At 30.1% G+C, this 19,251-nt stretch overlaps 1 protein-coding gene across 4 annotated transcripts in view; it reads left to right on the forward strand.

The window, feature by feature from the left end:
• Positions 1-16,182, forward strand: part of Asx (transcriptional regulator additional sex combs) — a 42,900-nt gene extending 26,718 nt beyond the window's left edge. For 2 of the 4 annotated variants that reach the window (XM_087158463.1, XM_087158472.1), the window contains exons 13-17: positions 748-916; positions 1,623-1,750; positions 2,396-2,458; positions 3,474-4,442; positions 5,855-9,417. In XM_087158463.1, coding sequence (XP_087014589.1) covers positions 748-916; positions 1,623-1,750; positions 2,396-2,458; positions 3,474-4,442; positions 5,855-8,014 — 3,489 coding nt within the window. In that variant the 3' untranslated portion in view covers positions 8,015-9,417. Of the gene's footprint in view, positions 1-747; positions 917-1,622; positions 1,751-2,395; positions 2,459-3,473; positions 4,443-5,854; positions 9,418-12,855 lie in introns of those variants that run through there. The other 2 variants (XM_087158467.1, XM_087158476.1) reach the window with 2 other exon arrangements.
• Positions 16,183-19,251: the final 3,069 nt, after the last annotated feature.

Consider the following 19,251-nt stretch of genomic DNA (forward strand, 5'->3'; position numbering starts at 1 on the left):
TATTCTTGTTTCTTTGCTGTCACTATGTTAAAAGGGGGAATAGCAGAAATGTCAGATAATTTTTTAAAAAATAATAAAAAGTAGAAAATAAGGGGAAAAAGGAAGGGGTACTGAGATAATAGAAAAAATAGGAGTTCTGCAGTTTCGTAAAGAGTACTTTTAAGATATTTCTAAGAATCAAAGAAGACAAATAAAATTATTTGTTTTTAACTCTCCTGAACTAAGCAATCAGCAGACATGATGACTCCCCCTGCTTATGGGCCAGATGATAAGAAAACTGGTGTTTAATGAGTCACCCCTTCTCACTGAGCTATGATTGAAAAGAAACAACTATGTAAGGGGTGAGGAAGGGAATGATTGATGATATTTAGTACAAGACTCTTACTTTTCTTGACAGTGTAGGGAACTAATGATTATTTCTAAAATGATGGTAAAGTAAATATCTTTTAAAAAAGAAAGAAAAATTCTAAAATCTTATGAGGAAAAAAAATTTTTTTTTTTTTTAAATGGTCGGAAAATTTATCGAATTTTGTTATGGTTTTCTGATTTCCAGATAAGAGGTTCTGTACTGTACTTATTATTAAACTGAAACAAAATTGAATCGAGCTAGACAATTAAATCAAGAATGTTTTATATGTTATTATTCTTACGTTTCTGTATTCTTACATTTGTGATACATAATCAGATTTAAATATTTTTGAAACATAATTAAAGTGATATAAATAAAAATATTTTTTCTCTTTTTAGTCTCCAACCTATTCAGATGAAAATCACCCTGCTGGTGATTCCCCATTATACAATGAAACCTTAGATATTGACACAACAGAAGCAGTTGAGGCAGATTCTCTTTATGCACCTCCCACCAAGAAATTAAAATTGTCTGAAACTCTGTCATCCAATTCATCTGAATCACAAGGTGTGTTATTCACTTTCTTTAAATATATGTATTTATGTGCAGATTATAATCCTGAAGTTTTCTTTTTGTGAAATCAATTCTTTATTTAACAAGTATTCCCTCTTGTTCTTTCTTTCCTCTTAAAATTATCAGTATAATATAAACTGAGGAGCCAAAGCATTATGCCCCCCTCATCAAAAGCACATTGCATCACCTTTGGCCTTCAAAACAGCTTCAACACGTCCTGTCATGGATGCTATAAGTTCTTGGTAGATAGTGGAGATAAGTACCAAATGTCTAAGCAACGCTCACTCATAGTTGAGATATTTCTTCAGGGTCTCTGAGCTGTCTTCACATGACATCGCAAATGTGCTCTACCCAATTAAGATTTGGTGAGTTAAATGGCCAGGACATTCATTGGAATTCATGAATATACTCTTATATCCGTTAACCACACCACAATTCGAGCCTCACGAGTTCAGGCGTTGGGCTGTTGCAAGATTCCATTTCCGATTGGGAAAATATAACTTAGTTATATTTTTATTTTATAATCAGCTGTTTTTATTTAAACCAAATGTTATCAGAATTAAAAGAAACTTAATAGGTGGCAACTTTGTTATTTTTTGGAGATCTTTCTTTATATATTATAGCTGTTTTTTTTTAAATATCTACGAATTTAAATATATATATACTGTTAAATGGAATAATTTTTTGTGTTCCTTTTCAGAATCGTCTGAAGAGTCTATACACGCAGTGATGCAAGAGACTTCACCTTGTCCATCTCCATGTCCATCCTCAGTGACATCCACTACCTCACCATGCCATTCTGTTGAAGATGGGGACATTAACAAAGATGTAAGGAATTTAAGTTTTTATCCATTGGGCCTATATAAATTAACGACCATAACTTTATTTTAAACTTGGTTCTCCTACTTACCCACTAGTGAATTTCTGAAATTTATATTTTCCTTACTCCGAAACAAGTTAATCAAAGAAACAGTTGACTAGACATCAGCCAATATTTTGAAACTGAAGGGTCATACACTTGTTTACCAACTGTTTTACTGAATTGAGTCTTGTAGGTATTTAAAGCAACTCATTATTTCTTGATGGGCCATCATTAAACCTTTGAATTAGCCATACATGTTACCAAGACTGACAAATAGCTCCATTTTCATTGTTTCATACATAAATTTTCAATAATTTATTATTGCCTAAATAATAACTATATCCAAATGTGAATCTAGTCTCTAAATGCTTAAATTAATTACGTATTTCTATGTAATTTAAACCTTTTTATATCTGTTATCAGTTGGAAAATGGTATGGATGAATTATTTTTGGCAGTCTTTTGAAATTTTTATATTTATAAAATTATGAAGGTAGTTGAATGTTAGCATTTTTGTTAGCAACTTTGCATTTTTGACTACTTGAATCACAACATTGAATTTAATGTGAAAGTTAGTGTCCTTTTTAATGGAAGATTTAATTGTCTTTTCAGATAAATAAATCAACTTCATCGATCATTCCTATTTCCTTGTCTGTGACTGTGGTTCAAACAACTGTGAGTATCCTTCCTTTTGATTGGTTTGATTAGTTACAAAATTCATTAATTAATGAGAGGATACTGTATGTTTATCTATTTCATTTTATTAAAAATGTAGCTTTTGTAGTTATATTTTCTTTTCTTGCATCTTTGATCTTGTCTAAACTGTTATTTACCTTATGTTATTTCATGCGCTTATTGCGAACAGTTAAGAAATTGATAGTTTGTTTATGGGAAACTCAAATGTTTGTATTTGAATAAATGTTACGAAATCTTTAGTCTATAGGATAAGTTCAAAATATATAAATATGACTTTTAATCAAAAGTGAAGTAATGCATTTTATAAGGAGTGTTTTTAGGAGATATTTCACTGAAATGTAAAATGTAAGTGGTTCCAAAAACATGTGAGTGGGAGAACAAGTCAGTAGCACAGAAATTGCAACTTTCTTTTAAAGTGATGGGTGTACGAAAGCTAAAAATCTGCAAAATGTGGGAAATTAAAAAGTTTAATGTCTAAAAAAATTCATTATAGGAAGATAATCATATATGGAGAATATTTTGAATGTTCTTTAATGTTCTGATTAAAAATTACCCTATGGCAAAATATTCGCTCTATGGTATCTGTTGGGAAGAGCTTTTATATGTATTTTTAGTCAAAAATTCATGATGCAAATTATGTACTATTTCAATCACTATTTCCAAATTTTATTGATGAATGTAAAAAAAAACAATCATAATAATAAAAAATCAATGACTTTGGATATAGTGAACCATTGTTTATTGTGGACATGTTGCTTGGTTTGCAGGAAGTTTACTATAGTTGCCCCAACCATATTTTTATTTGGAAAAAAAAATTAGTAACTTCAAATTTCTTTTCTGTTTTATTTGAGAATCTATTTCTGTATTATAATATAAAAATTTTATTGCTTTGCAATGTGATACATTTGTGCCAATTACTACAAATTTTCTTATTTTTTCACTAGCTTTTATAGTTATAGTTTTTAAATTTCTAAAATTTTATTAATTTTTTTAGGCTCCCAGTCAAAGCTTAGTTCCACCCATAACAATCCGCTCAATTCCAGTACTGCGACCTGGAGGAAGCAAGAAAAGTTCTGGTCGCAGTGATGGAGGGGCAAACCTTGAACGTTCTTATCAAATATGTAAGGCAGCATTAGAGTTTCATAACAAAAAAGAACCTTCATCATCAAGTTCTGCACCTCCACAATCCTCAGAGGCAGTCACTTCATCCGTCACCACCTCCGATACGCCTGACAAGGCAATCGACGAAAGCTCTCTGGAAACTCAAAGCGGTGAAATAGACAGTCAGATGACTGAATCCAATGTATATATACCAGAAACTCAGGTGACCTCTAATTATTTGTTAAAGACATGCACACCTTCTACCGTTCCTACCTTTGCAATTAATTCTGTTTCTTCCACCATTAACCCGCTTGATACCTCTAACACATGCACTAATGCCGACGTATCTTCCCTCGATTCTGAATCCAACGGAGAGGCAGCCGAGTGTGCTGCCGTCGATACTTCAGAATCTTGCTGCATCGATCCTAATGCTCCGGTTTGCATGGCAGCAGATTCCACCAGCATCGAGGAGCCCTACGAGTTTCCCGAATCTCCTGCCGGCGATTTGACCATCGATGCCTCGCCCTCTTCGGTAGCATCAGGGATGATGGAAGGTTTTTCGGAGCATTCGTCTGCCCTGGCGGATGACGTGGCAATGGACCAGGAGTCTACGACATCCACGAATATAGCCACGGTCGATGACTCCCCTGGAACCAAAGCTGATACGACCGAAGAGGAAAGCATGGAACATTACATTACCTCTGTTGAACCCATTGCCTCTCAGGATTCAGTATCTTACAATTCTAACTGTGAAATTGTGGAAATTAATACTGTGACAACCTCTTTGCTAGATAATGATATAGGCTGCTTGACCTCTGAATGTCTTGATTCTGATTCATCAAGCTTGCAACAACCCTTTGATGTAAGTCTTCATTTTTATTTTTTAGCAACAAGGATTCATTAAATTTTTAATTATTATAATTCTTTTTACGAAGAAGACAATGTTTTTTTAATTATTATTACCGATTCGTAAGTAGTTAAATCTTATAGTTTTCGCATAAAAATTTTTTTAGTTAATTTAAACAGGCTAAGTATTTTGTTTTCCCGTGCTATTTTTATAGTTTATTATTAGATCCACGGCAGTGTTTGGTTTCTAAATATTGCGGTTACTTTTTTTAAACTTTTGATCCTAAATTTAGTATAGCTAGGACCTGATTTCTTTTTTTGCACAACTCATTAGGTAACTGTTTTTTTTCTTTCTATTTTTCAATGAAGGAAAACTGTTCTAAAGAAAATTTTTTTACAAAAATTTAAGGTTTTGCATTATAGTGGTCAAGACATTTTTTGCATCTTTTTTTGCCGTGCAGGTACTTGACTAGTATCCAAAATTTCAACTGAATGAAAGTAGAATACATAGAAACTTTTTACTGCCTGCATAGAGATGATAGTATTTTCACCAAATAATTTCATATGTGCTTATCATTGCAACTTATATTGCCCATAGCCTGTCAAATGTACTTAAGTAGTTTAAAAATTAAATGGCTTAATGCCTAAGTATATCGTATTAATGTTAATTTTATTTTATGGGCAACATTTATTCTATCATATAAGAAGTGATTTTACACCAAGCTATTGAAAAATTACTAAAACATTTATTTCCTTTAATTAATGCACATTTTTATTGATTCCAGGCAATATGTTAAATAATGTGGAATTTTTTGTTTGCATTTAACTTCTTTCCGACTAAACTCTTGGAATAAAATCTTTAATCGTTCTTGATGTTCAAGATTTTTTCTCTTAAGTTAAAAAAAAAAAAAAAAAACATATCTTGTCTGCTATAAATTATTCGTAAATTATAAATTTTCAAAATGCTCAGACTTTATGTATTAACTGTTCCTGATATTATGTAGTTACAGTGGCGTAAAATATATAATTTTTATCTAGTACTATAGACAAATAGTGAGGAAAACTTTCAGTTCTTGATTTTAAATCAGATAAAATTTTCATGGTTTGGCTTAAAATAACATGATATGCAGAAAAGGTAGGATGGGTATTTTAATTTTCTATATTTTTTTTAATTAAAGTATTACTAAATAAGTGGTTTTGTGGCTTTTTCTGTCCTGTTCCTTTAAAATTTTATATTGGTCGATGTTGCTCATAAAAATAGTACCATTTTCATTAGGGTACATAAACATTCTAACATTGTTATTGGCTTTTCTTGTATTAAACCTGAAATATATTGTTTTTTTTTTAAATTTTATTTTAAGTTTGTATTACTTTTATATTTTCTGTGTTGCTTATTAAATATGCCTTTTCTTTTTTTTTTAAAATTAGGACTCACAAGTTATCGATGAAGACAATACAATCATTCTGAGTATGCCATCTAGTGAAGAAGAAAATGTTGTGTCTGATGATACTATTAATGCAGAGGAGAGTATGCAAGAAGATAATAAAGGCACTATGGATGATATGGAGTGTAAGCTTTCTTCCATGGATGATACTGAGGATAAACATATGTTAGAAGATGGTGAAAGTAAACTTTCTTCAAACAACGATACACAGAGTAAAAATTCATCCTTCGACGACGACAATGATAGCAAAATATCTTTTGTTGAAGATACTGAATGCAAACTGACTTCTACTGAAGAAATGGTTTCAAAATCTTGTTCTGAAATGCAGACATCATCTACTGATATAGAAAATGACCAGTCTCTTGAACAAGAAAACAATGAATGTGAAATGATAACTGAGCAGTTAACTTCAAGTGAACCCTATACTGTGCCACAAGAAAATTCCTTGGAAGGAGAATTGCTTTCTAAAGAATTAGACTCGAGTCAGATGGATACCCCTTCTAGACCCTTAAGTGCTCCCTTGAATGTCCATGCTTCTATACCTGAAGTAGCCATTCAGAAAAGACCGGCTAGTTCCCAATCTTACTATAAAAGGTCTAAAGTTTCCCCCATAGTGTATTTTGAATCCCCAGAAGGGGATGATAGTAAATCTGATTACGATAAAATGCCATCGCCTCATAGCTCAGATGGCATGTTACAATTTTCGTCTTCAACTATGAATGAAAGCAATTCTTCGAGAAACGATTATTTAATTCTTGAAGTAGCATCTGATGATACTATTAATGCTGAAGAAAAAAGCACTTTTGTAGAGGATGGTGAAAGTAAGCTCTCTTCCATGGATGAAACTGATGACAAACATTTGATAGTCGAAGACGGTGAGAGTAAGCTTTCTTCACTCGAAGACACTCAGAGTAAGTGTTCGTCGCTAGACGACGACGACAGCAAAATATCTTCGGTCGAGGATACCGAAAGCAAGTTGTCTTCTACCGAGGAAATGATCATGAAACCTTATTCTGAAACCTCATTGGCAAACAATGAGCAATCTGCTGATGTAGAAAATAAAATGGTCATTGAACAATTGCCCACAAATGTTGTGCCACTGAAGAATGTTTCATTGCAAGAAGATATTGTTAAAGAAGATTCTAAAAAATCATTTCCAACTCAGTTGGATACTCCCTCTAGGCCCTTAAGTGTTCCCTTGCACTTTCCCCCCACCCAGACCTCTGGGTCTGAAGTGAACACTTTAAAAAGGCCTGCTAGTTGTCAATCCTATTACCGAAGCTCAAAAGTTTCTCCCATAGTGTATTTTGATTCCCCTGAAAGTGATGATACTAAATCTGACTGCGATAAAATTGATAAAATTCCCACTCCATCACCTCATAGTTCAGATGGGTTATTACCATTCTCATCTTCAAGTGTTGAAGAAAGTAGCAATTCTTCTCTAAGAAATGATCATTTAGCTGTTAGCAAAGCCCCTGAATTTAAGAATCACATGCCTTCCTCTTTAACAATTGATCAGACATGTGTTAGTAGCAAACTTACGCCCCAAGTAACTATGGTGGAAATAATAGCCACCAGAGGATCTCCTTTTGGTCGCTTGACAACATCAACTACTTCATCAATACAATCTGTTACCTCTGTTGTGAGTCGTCCACAATCTAATCCCTCGTCAGATTTTACTGTTTCTCAACAGTCTAATAAACTAAGTAGTACCACTGATCCCCAAACATTTGGTCCAAACCACCTTTCTTTGCCTGAAGGTTGCACGGGTGGGTCGGGCGGCAGCCTACCGAGTCAAGCTGTGTCTGTCGTACCTGCCTCCACACAACTTCCAATTGCATCTGGAGGTGTCATGTATCCGTCGGCAAACGGACTTGCGAGTGTCGTCGGGACGCCGGCGGGGGACACGCCACCCAGATCTCTTCTACAATCAAGTCCAGTTATCAACGGTGCGTCTTCTGGAATCGAAGGAGCCGTGACGAGTTCGGGAGGAGACAGTGGTGGTGGAAATGGATCTTCAGGTAATGAAAATAGCTGCGCTTGTAATCTCAAAGCCATGGTAATGTGTCTTAAGTGCGGAGCATTTTGCCATGACGATTGCATCGGGCCGTCTCGTCTTTGCGTCACTTGTCTAATACGGTGACCCAACTGTTGTAAATATAAGAAACCAAGTTTGCTTCTAATAATTTTTACTCATGATTGTTTGAGTTTTCAGTTGTATCTATCTCATTGCCTGTTCATAGTATTGTAGATTTCAGCTTTGTAAAAAGAAAATATTATTATGTGTGCTGTGTGATATAAAATTACTTATGAACCAATCATATAGATGTCATATAAAATGTTATCTATTAAGAACTATGCAACATTTTCAGTCACGACCTTTTTGAAAAGAGGAAAACTGTTATATATGTTTTATGTATGTTAAATAATGGAATTAGATGCACGAAGAAATTTATTATTGTATTTGCAATACCTTCGTATAAAACACTGTTATTAGTTGATTATTGTTATAAGAGTTGACGAAATTATGGAAGTTAAAATTCGTGGGAACTATATCTGATAAAATGTTATGCATAATTATTATGGTCTCCTAGACCTCATGCCAAAGATGCTGATGAATTTTAATTATTTGTAGCCACATTTAGTTCTATACATCAACAAAGTTTTAAAATTAAATTTTGTTTTTTTTTTCATTAATGATACTGATGTTACTTAGGGGCCGTTTTTGTTTTTGAAATGATATATATACTTTGCACACAATAGCTTATTAAATATTGTTGCTTAATTGTAAAACTGAAAAAAATCTTTTTAAGCAGGGCTCGATATTACTTGCTCCAATTGCTGTGAGAATCGTAACTATCACTTCAAAATTTGATACAATTTCATTGATGTTGCTAACTGCCTTTCCTGTTTAGAGTTAAAAAATAAACTCCTGACAAAATCCAGTGTGTAAATGATACTTAATCTGATAAACAATAAAAAATTTGTGTATAAAAATAAAAAGGTTAACCAATGTATAAGTACAACTTATCTATTGCAAGTTTATTTTTTGCTTGCTTGTAGGGGATGCCAATTGTAAATTTGAAGTGTCTTGTTTTTATTTGAATCAATTTGATTGTATAAAAAAATCATGATAAGCAAATTCTTAATCCTCAGTAGGACATTTTAATGTCAGGAACAATCAAAAATTATAATTTCTTATATAGTTTTTTTTTTTTTTTTTTTTTTTTTTTTTGTAAGTATGAAATATAATTATTTTTATGCATCTTGTGTAGGACAAAAATTTTTTTTATTCCAAAGTATCTTCTGCTTGCTAAAATCTTCTAGTTTTGTGTTGATGTTTAAGGTTCTTAAATTAAGAAAATATTTTTAAATAGATATTTTTGCCGAATAAATAGCTGCATACTGGGAACTTCTGCCCTAAGAGCTTTATTATTTGGCCTTTTGAATTCAATTATAATGTGAGTTTTCATAATTATGAATTTCAAGCCTATTTTGGGAGACCATGTGTCTCGCTCAATAAATAAAACTATGCATTTTTGCTTACATTTATGTGTCAATATTTTATTTCGAGCCCTGAAGGTATATATATTTTTTTAATGATTCAATTATTCTAATTATTCTTTTGTGCTTACAGCATAAAGAGTAAAAGAAAAGTGAGTAAAATAAAAATTCAGACACGAATGCATAAATAATTTTTTTTAAAAAATTATTAAAAGAATTTGCTTTAAATAATTTGAAGAAAACAACAAATCGTAAATAATGGTTCTGCTTTTATTTAATAATTTCTTTAATTCTGCCCAAGGAAATAATCGTAATTACTTGAAAAAGCAGACAATGTCAAGACAGATTATTTAAAAACAAAGTGAAAAAAAAATTTTTTTTTGTTAAAAATTTGAAGTGATTTGATGAAAATAATTGTTTTAAAAGTAATTTATCTTTACACTACACAAATGTTGATTTCATGATCTTCTGTTGTCGCATCTGTAAATCTCAAAACAATTAAAATTAATAATAGGTAATTGGAAAATTAAATTGAGCTTTGCTTACTTTTCAATACACATAACTTTTATTTAATTGAACGAATATTGTAAGTTTAGATAATCAATTTTGTTTTTGTGTTTAGATACTAATCATCAAGTTTTAAACTATATTTATTGCATATTTTTCTTCAGAATATTTTCTCTTGCTTGTACCTAAAATAACAATTGTAGTGTTAATGCATAATTCCATGTTATTAGACAAATAGGATAGAAAAGTAATATTTTGACACATCTTTTATAATGGTTTATGTGTGACTTATTAAATATGTCATTTTAAAAGCAGACAACTTTAAATTAATTCAAAATTTAAAGTTAAGAAGTTTTATTGGTAAACAAAATTAGAGTTCGAGTTGTATTCAAAACTATCAAAATTTGTGATAGTTTTGAATGGATAGCTAATAGCCTTCCAAAATAATAATAATAAAAAAACTATTAATGAGTTAAATACATATTAAACAGTCCCAATAAAGTTTAAAAGTATGTGTAAGTTTTTTCTTCTTCCAAGAGCCTAAATTCCAATGATTCTTAGAATTTTAATGAGAGGTACCATGTTAAGTGACTATATTTTTAAGTCTTTTTAGAGATAGAACTGATTTGAGTTAGAGTTTTTTGATTGTTTAAACCAGTGTGAATTAATTGCTTTCGAAACCCTCAAAAGTTGGCACATGGAGGGGGGGGGGGATCTTGGCACTTGACTTACCCAAGCATTGTTTATAAACATCACTCAGTTTACAATCTAAAATCTGCTATAAAATGGTTGTGTGCAAAAATAAACCATAGTGAATTTATATGAAATGCAGAACTGTAGGTTCAATAGACTAGTTGAAATTTTTGTGAGCCTGACTCGAATTCATCTTATCATTTTCACAAAGTCCAAATTATTAATTTTACTACTAAATAAATATTATTTTGAAATTGTGTGTTCTTATTATTTTTAAGTCTTATTAGAATTAAAGTTATTTTATTTATAATTACATCATATACTATAATATAACAATTAAATAATTAAATTTTAAGAAATATATCGGTATAAAATATTTAAATTGTGTAAAAGCATTCAAGAAAAAGAGTATATTAATATCTCATTCATACACAAACATCTTATTGTGAAAAGATTTTGTAGTGAATAGAACTAAAAAAACTAATCAAAGTATTATATAACTTTTAGCCGTACCCTCACAAATTCAACTAAAGGAAAAATGGTAGTTTCATAAAATGCTTTCAAAAAGATTGATTCTCCTCCCCCCGTCTTAAAATTTTGTTTTGGTATCCTTGTAAGAAACGATAATTCCCGGGTTATTTCCGCATATACGAATAGGTAGCACATGTTTGGTCAGATAGTGCAGTATGGTAGCCTAACCAGTCGCTTACGCCATATTATAGTGAGCTTTTTTTTTTTTTTAATTAAATGACGAGGCTTTTCCTCTGTAAACTTTACTGGAAGTTTAAATTCGAACACTGTTCTAAACATTTGAATATTGTTCTAAATTTAATCTAACAGACCTTTGTTTTTTTATGAAACATTTTTTTCTCTGTGAAATTTTTTTCTTTATGACCCCGTGGGAAATGTCCTCATAATGAAAATAACTTTTAATGCTACTTCTGTTAAATGCATGTTTTTTTTATTTTTTTTTTTTAATTCAAGTTGAAATTTAACACTGGTCAATGAGTTTTATGGATTTTTACATTTAGATACAATTTTAAGCCCAAACTTTTACAATAGCAAAATTTTTTTTGAATATATGGGGAAAAATATATAAAAATTTACCAGTCATAAATGATTTTTAATTGTAGTGACAATTTTTGAAAATATCTTCTTACTTTAGCATATTTTTGTGTTGATTTTTGAATATAATTTTTAATTTTCACAAATTATGTCTAAATTTTCACGAAATAGGTACCTCTCATAAAAATCTAGACAGACCCCTGATTTTATATTATAACGTAACAGTTAAAAAATAAAATTTAACTAATATATTGGTTCAAAGTACTGAAACTGGGTTAAACAATTACAGGAATAAAATATATTTCAATATCTTACGCATATATAAACATTTTACTGTTAAAAGATTTTTTAAGGCAGCGATTCCCAACAGTGTTCCACGGAACCCCAGGGTTCCATGGAAGGATGACAGAAGTTCTGAGAGTAATCCATTAAATAAATTATTAAAAAATATGCATATATAAAAATTTCATTAGTAATTCTCATCGAGCTTTTCAATTCAAAATAAAATAGCTAATTTCAAGAATAATAGTTACATTTTTCTGATAACTATTCTCATGGTTTATAACAGTTCGTTTTTAAAAACCATAATACGCCTTATTTTATTCATTTTCAGCACATGCTTACGCCAGGAAAAAAGTCATAATATTAAATAGTTCCGAAATAATTAGTAGGTTTTTTTTTCTTTTCTGGTTGGTGTATTCGCAGCTGCTAACGAACTTTTCTTTATAACCTGGGTTCAGTCTAGAAAAGCTTGATCGATTAGGGTTTCATAGCAGGAAAAAAAAATTGGGAACTGTTGCTTTAAGGAATGTTCATGAATTATCAAACTATTATAAGCAATTCATTTGCATTATCATTTGAATTAACTTTAAAATTTAGCTAAATAAATTTGGATTTTGGAATCAAAAAATAATTTATTATTAATAAAGTATATAATTGAATGGTATATAATTGTATTGGTAAAAAAACTTCTGAATTTTTTTCTTAACATTAATCAAGCAAATTGTTTGCACTCCTGCAAAATAGTTTCTGTCTGTGACTCTACAGCTCTGATAAAATGTACCAGTGTTCTTGAAATTTAAATTTTTGCTCTCAGAATTGTAAGTCTTCACTTGTTTATCTATAAAATTTCTTTGGTTGTAAATTTAGTTTTTCTTAAAAAAAAAATACTAATTACGTGTATTTTATTGATGAGACTGATTCTGCGATTTTCAGGTAAGGCAGTATCCAAACACTTACCAAGAAAAAGATACTTCTTAAGAAAAAGGAACAGAAAAATGAAACGTGTAATTAGTTAGCAGCGGGAAAAGCAAGACCTAATTTTGCATGTAATTATAGAATTTATTTTTTAACACCATTTATTTCAAATCATTATTTTTGTTGATGTTTGATAAAATCATATAATTTATTTTTCATTTGTAATATTTTTCGGCTCTTTTGTACTATACCTTCATTTAGTTTTCCTTTCATTTATGATTTTACTTATTTTGTTTTGTATAGTTTTTTTTTCTCAATTATTTTGTTTATATTTTGTATTCAAAATCAATTTTTCAATCTATTTCCTTTTTTTTTCTTTGTAATTTCACTGCTACGTTCAATTAAAATCTAAGGTTTTACATTTTCTTATTTTTTGTTTTTCTTTCGAGAGCTCACGGCTGAATTCTGGGAAGCTTTGTTTATAAATATTTAAAACAGTTTTATATGCTTTATACAACATCTACTTAACATACTTGTATAAAAGTAACGCCATGTTATTTTGATAACTCTTATCAGACTATCTGACTACAATATTAACAAATAGAAACACTTTTAAACTTGACTTAATTAAACTTTATTTAGATAAGATATTACTGTGCTTTATAATTTCTTATTTAGTAGTGCCTTATTTTTTTTTTCATTATTATTTCTAATTTTTTAGTTTTAAACTAATGGTAGTGAATCAATTTTCTACTTTTGGCATTAAAAACTGGTTTGTTGAAATAATTTTTTTATAAAATGCCAGAAAAAATCTAGCTTATCTTAATTTTTTTCTTTTTTTATGACTATTTTTAAGTAATATTTAACTAAAAGTGATTGGTTTAGACATGTTATAATTGAAACTTGAAAATATTTTATTGTTATTATTTGAGCTGCAAAGTTTAAAATAGTGAGAAACTTTTTATTTATTCTACACGAAATGATGTTTAACAAATTATTCTACACATTTAACAATTTATTCTACACAAAATTATGTTTTGAATTACAGTTGCCTCGTCTTTTACCTTATTTTTTTAAACCAGCTCAGAAAATAATAATTTAGCAATTATGATGATTGTTTGATCTTTTTCAAGCATTACTTCAGCTTTTCAAATCTCTCACTAATCAAATCATTTTAGAACTTAATTTTTTGCAAAACTTACGCTAGGAAACCTTGTTTCTTCCCTCCACCCCCTCCCTACTTTGATCTCTTCGACAGCTTCATTTTTTTCTTCTTCAGAAATATGAATTTTTGTTTTAATATTTAATGTTTATTTATATTTTTACATTATTTTAAATGATAAATGTTTCTTTGATGATTGTGAAATTTTGAGACCCTAAAATTTTTTTTTTTTGAACTCTTGATCCCGCTAAATCCTAATTACTATATTTTATCCACAATGAATGTTGTAAATGCTTCAGAGGTTAAAGATATCGCAAGTTTCAGACTTAATCTCAAAAAAAACTTTTATTGCTTAAATTTTTTTTAAAATTGCATAGCTTTAAAATTTTAATAAATAAAAAGGAATGAACATTTAAATTTACTATGTTTCCCTAAATGAAACCCTTATAAAAAGGCATGTTTTTCAGATTAGTTACTATTTATCCTTACTTTTAAAATAAACTTCAGTTAAGACAATTCAATTTATAGTTCAGTGAACATTTCAATATTCTATATTAACCCATGCGCATTTAACAATTAATGAGCAATGATTATTTAAAATCTTCTATATTCATACCATAATTTTAGTTTTCAATAGTGTTGTAAAAAAACAATTCTAAATGTAAAACTTTTATGATAAAAATTAATGATTTACATTTTAAAATAAGTATTTTGACATTTAGTGTTCTAAATTGAATACTAAGCTACTTTTTTTCCGTGTCTTAACGTGCCATTTTAATTTTAATATTACGAACATGTCTGAAATAAATGTGATTCTTAAATTTAAATTATTGCTAATGATTATGCAAATACATAAATAACAAAACACTCCTATGTTAAACGTCAAGATGTTTTTTGGGATAAAAATTAATACATTAATAGGAATTGGTATTACTTTTAAGGGAACATGGTGGATGTAATTATTTATCTTATTTGCGCATTATGATCTTTAAATAATTTAACTTCATTTATGTGTATTATTAATTTTCCTTAAATTTTTTATAATTCATATTTTTGTAAAATTCAAAGATCAGTAACAAAGGTTTGAATTATGAATTATTATATTCATTATTTTGCATGTAAACTAAATGTTTTGATTCATTATCTTTAGAAAATAATGCGGAAAATACAATTGTGCTCATTATTCAGTCATTTGTATTAATGAAAGTTTAAAAGCATCATCGATCAACTAGAATTGTTACATTTAATCCTTTAACGGTTATTTTAAATTTATAATAATTTACTTATTAATTGCATTAAATTAAAGATTGAGGAAGAAAAAGAATGGAAAGAATAAATTAATTATTAATTGAATGATTATTTAATTATGTTATTTTTAATGATTCAATTTGCTTTCCAGTTAAATCATTAGAAATTTAAAATTTTTTTTCAATCATCCTCTTTTGATTAATTAAAAAAAAATATTTTAAAGGAAATATTAAAAGCTGAATAATTAAGTCAGCATTACACTGAGATTGTTTATTTTATCAATTTGAGCTAATTTAACTTAGAAACTTTTATAAGTGTTTATTCATATTGATTTAAATTTATTATTTTTATATTTCAAAATCTTTTACATTTTCAAGCGGTATTTAATTTTACTATGAAAAATTATGAAGGGGGAAAAATGCTGAAATATTGTGATAAGCATCTGATTAGAAATTGAATTTTTAAAAATGTATTGATGCTAAAAATTATTTAATTTGCTGGCAAATTCACGCAAGCAACTATTATTGCTTTTTTGTTTTCATTTTGAAAGAAGTACAATTTATTGGTGTTATGACTGTTTGGTATACCCTTTTGAAAAGTTTTTCAAAAATGTTTAAAAGTTTCTATTGTCTGTCTCCAAAAGCATGTTCTTTCTTGCTCGGAAATCTGAATGCTCAATCTATTCTTTTTTATATACAGTCTCATAGATCATGTCCATATATTTAATCCTATTTTTCACATGTGATAGAAATCTTATGTTATTATAGATTATTAATTTTTATGTAGCATTAAAATAACAATTTTCTGTTAAAAACCTTTCATATCTTTGTAAATTCTACTAGCAATTTGTGTAATGTCTTTTATAAAGCTACCATTAGTTTTCTTGTACACTGACATTTTCAGTCTGTAAATAAATGTATCAATTGCATTTTGAATTGAAGGTCTTTTTTCTTTCCAATTTTCTACAGTTTAAAGTGTCTAGATCAGTGTTTCCCAATTTTTTGTTCGGTAATGGAACTCTAAATAATTGAACGTTCTGTCGACCGAACCACGACTTTATAAAGATGAGGTCGATTTCAAACGTATTTACGAATGAAAGACGTCGTTTTAAAAGTAAAAAGGAGAATGACATTTTTTCGTTTTATCTTCATTTAGTTTTTATGTCCCACAGTTAAATTCATGTAGCTTTTCTAGTTGTAAATTTGTTTTTGGTGTAATTTATGCTTGTAGCTAAAAATTAATGAAATGAGCAGAAATGTGGTTTGAAATAAAAACTAAAACAGATTGCCATAAACGTTGAAAGGAAACATATTTATTTGTAAATAAATTTGCTAGTTTTATTTTCATTTTAAAAGAGCAATGGGAAATAATAATGAAAGTTTTTTAAGTGCATGATCTTTTCATAATTTATTCAATATATTGTTAGAAAAGATGTGTTTAGTAAAAAGAAAAATATCAATTTCTTTTCCAATGCAATTTTAATTTAAATAAATTTAAAATATGAAATAAATAGTGAATTATTTTAATTTTATAATCGTCATTGAACAGCCGACTCAATTTTGAGTTTACGACCACCAACGGCAATTCCGTAGCCGTGAAATTTTGAAGACAAGAGAACTCCAGGATTAAGTATTTGGAGAAATTTATCTTGGTGGAAAATTTTTTGATTGAACTAACCCATATTTGCTTTACATGGAAACCGAAAAAACCTCCCATCGTTAGCCTGGGGGCAAGGGGACTCTAACCCATGATCTGTCTACAACTGAGGATATTTTATTTCAACACTGTGGTTGTTGCTGAATCAGCCAGCCAGCGCTGGGATTCGAACTTGGCCATCATTAGACGTTGAACCTCATTGAGAGACGAGCGCTCTATACTCTGAGCTACTACGGCTCAAAATATTGCTTCGATCAAATTATAATTAAAGGTTACTTGTTAAAACCAATGTCATAACTTTTGGAACCCCCTTTAACGATTCCGCAGAACCCTGGGGTTCTGCAGAACACCATTTGGGAACCGCTGGTCTGGATTGTTGAATTAAGTGCAAAACTATATTCGTTTTTCTGTTTTTGTCCGTTTCGAAAATTTTAGTAATTATGTTGCTTAACATTGCAGCCGTAAAGCTTTCAAATACCTTCTTAAAAAAGCATGTTTTTTAACTGCATTGTTAAAAGACGCCATTGCTACAGAAAAAAATTTTCATGGCAAATTCTTTTTCATCTTAATTGTTATTTCAAAGTTTAGATAAAAGTGAGTTCAGGTAAACCTAGAATAAACAAGTCAGTTTCAAATTCTGAGGAAAAATTCAAAATGCAAACAAATTATTGCTGTAAATTATCCGGGGGATTAATACCAAACAATTCTGCTAGAATTTGTTTATATTCTGCTATGGTGAAAAAAATTTTCACCATTTTAAACGTCATGGTTTACTCTATGTTTACCTGAACTCCCTTTTCAATAGTTTAAATTAATTGTCGTCGTTGACGTAGGCCATTATGGCAATGGAGGTGCGATCTATGGCCAAGAATTCGACTTCTGCCACACCCATTTATTTATAGGATGGACCCATTCATCCACGTATCGTAATTTTGACCTGAACCAGAGAACGATCAATCTCTGATCAAATACCCCCAGAGGTATTTTATTTTATAACCGTCGTTGAACAGCCGACCCAATTTTAGGTTTAGGACTATCAAAGTTCAACTCCGTAGCCTTGTAATTTAAAACCCAATCGGAAGACAAGGAAACTCCTGGATCAGTACCCCCAGAAGTATGATTTCTTATGGGGACATGGAGGACTTAGTGATCTGACAGATTTAACGTTCACCAGTCACCGTTTACTACACGGAGAGTCTTCTGCCGGCTGGATTCGAACCCCCGTTCTCACAAACTTTAGTCCAGCGATCTGCCAACCAGGCAATCTCGGTCTCAATACTTCCTTGTTTATTTATTATTTATTTATTTAATTTTTTTTTTGTTTATCAACTTAATTTTAGTTTTCATTATTCGAGTTTGGTCAGTATCCCGATAAGTTTGGATATTTGGGTATCTACTGCCAAGGGTGCCGGCAAAATAATATAAAAGGGGGTGCAACCCTCTTACAAACTAATCCCCCCTCCCCAAAAAAGATTAAAAGTATTCTCTTATTACATTTTGTTTTGTTATTACATATACTTTCATCTGTTAATTTTTTCAAGATTCATTATTAACAAGATATTTTTAAAAAAAAGTACGAATTTCTTGTACTTGCAAATTTTGCCACGAGAAAATGGCGCTGGCATTAGTGACTTTGAAACACAAATAACTACAAACAGTAGTTTCGTATACTAAAGTGTTTGTGGCTGGCGAAGAAGGTGGCGTTCAAAAATTAATTCGAGACAAATATCCTAAAGCTTTGTTTTTTCATTGTGCCAATCATGTATGGAATCTCGTTATCAATACATAGGGGCGTCAATACAATTAAGTCGTGCTCAACGACTTAAACCGCGTTAAGGGAGTACAGAATACTATAGGGACAACGAGGGAAATAATTAGCTTTTCAGAGAAAGAACCTTGTGACAAAAAGAAATTCCTAACATTCCTTTACTCTGTGAAACACGCTGGTCAGAAAAGTTAAAGAATACCAGATGATTTTCTGAAAAGCTTGTTACAATTATAAAAGCTTTTGAGGGCCTTACAGAAAAAGCGGCAAATGAAAACACCAAAGTGAAAGCTAATATACTTTTATCAGCTGCTACAACGCCAACATACATTGTATCACTTTCTGTTATTGCTACTTATTCTGCCAAACTTGAACCTCTGTGCAATCAGTTTCAAAAAGTAAACACAGATCTAAAAGAAGTAACTGATTATATGTAGTCAAATTGATAGATGTGCAGCAAATACTTCAAAACAATCCTTCTGAAGAGTTTACTTCAATTTTCACGAAAACAGAACACATTTGCGAAGAATTAGGCATTCAAATGAATCGACCTCGAGTGGCATCTAGACAAGTTCATAGATCG

Source organism: Parasteatoda tepidariorum, chromosome 1 (genome assembly GCF_982258835.1).
Source record: "Parasteatoda tepidariorum strain Cologne lab strain chromosome 1, Ptep-v5.0, whole genome shotgun sequence".
Lineage (NCBI taxonomy): Eukaryota > Metazoa > Arthropoda > Arachnida > Araneae > Theridiidae > Parasteatoda > Parasteatoda tepidariorum.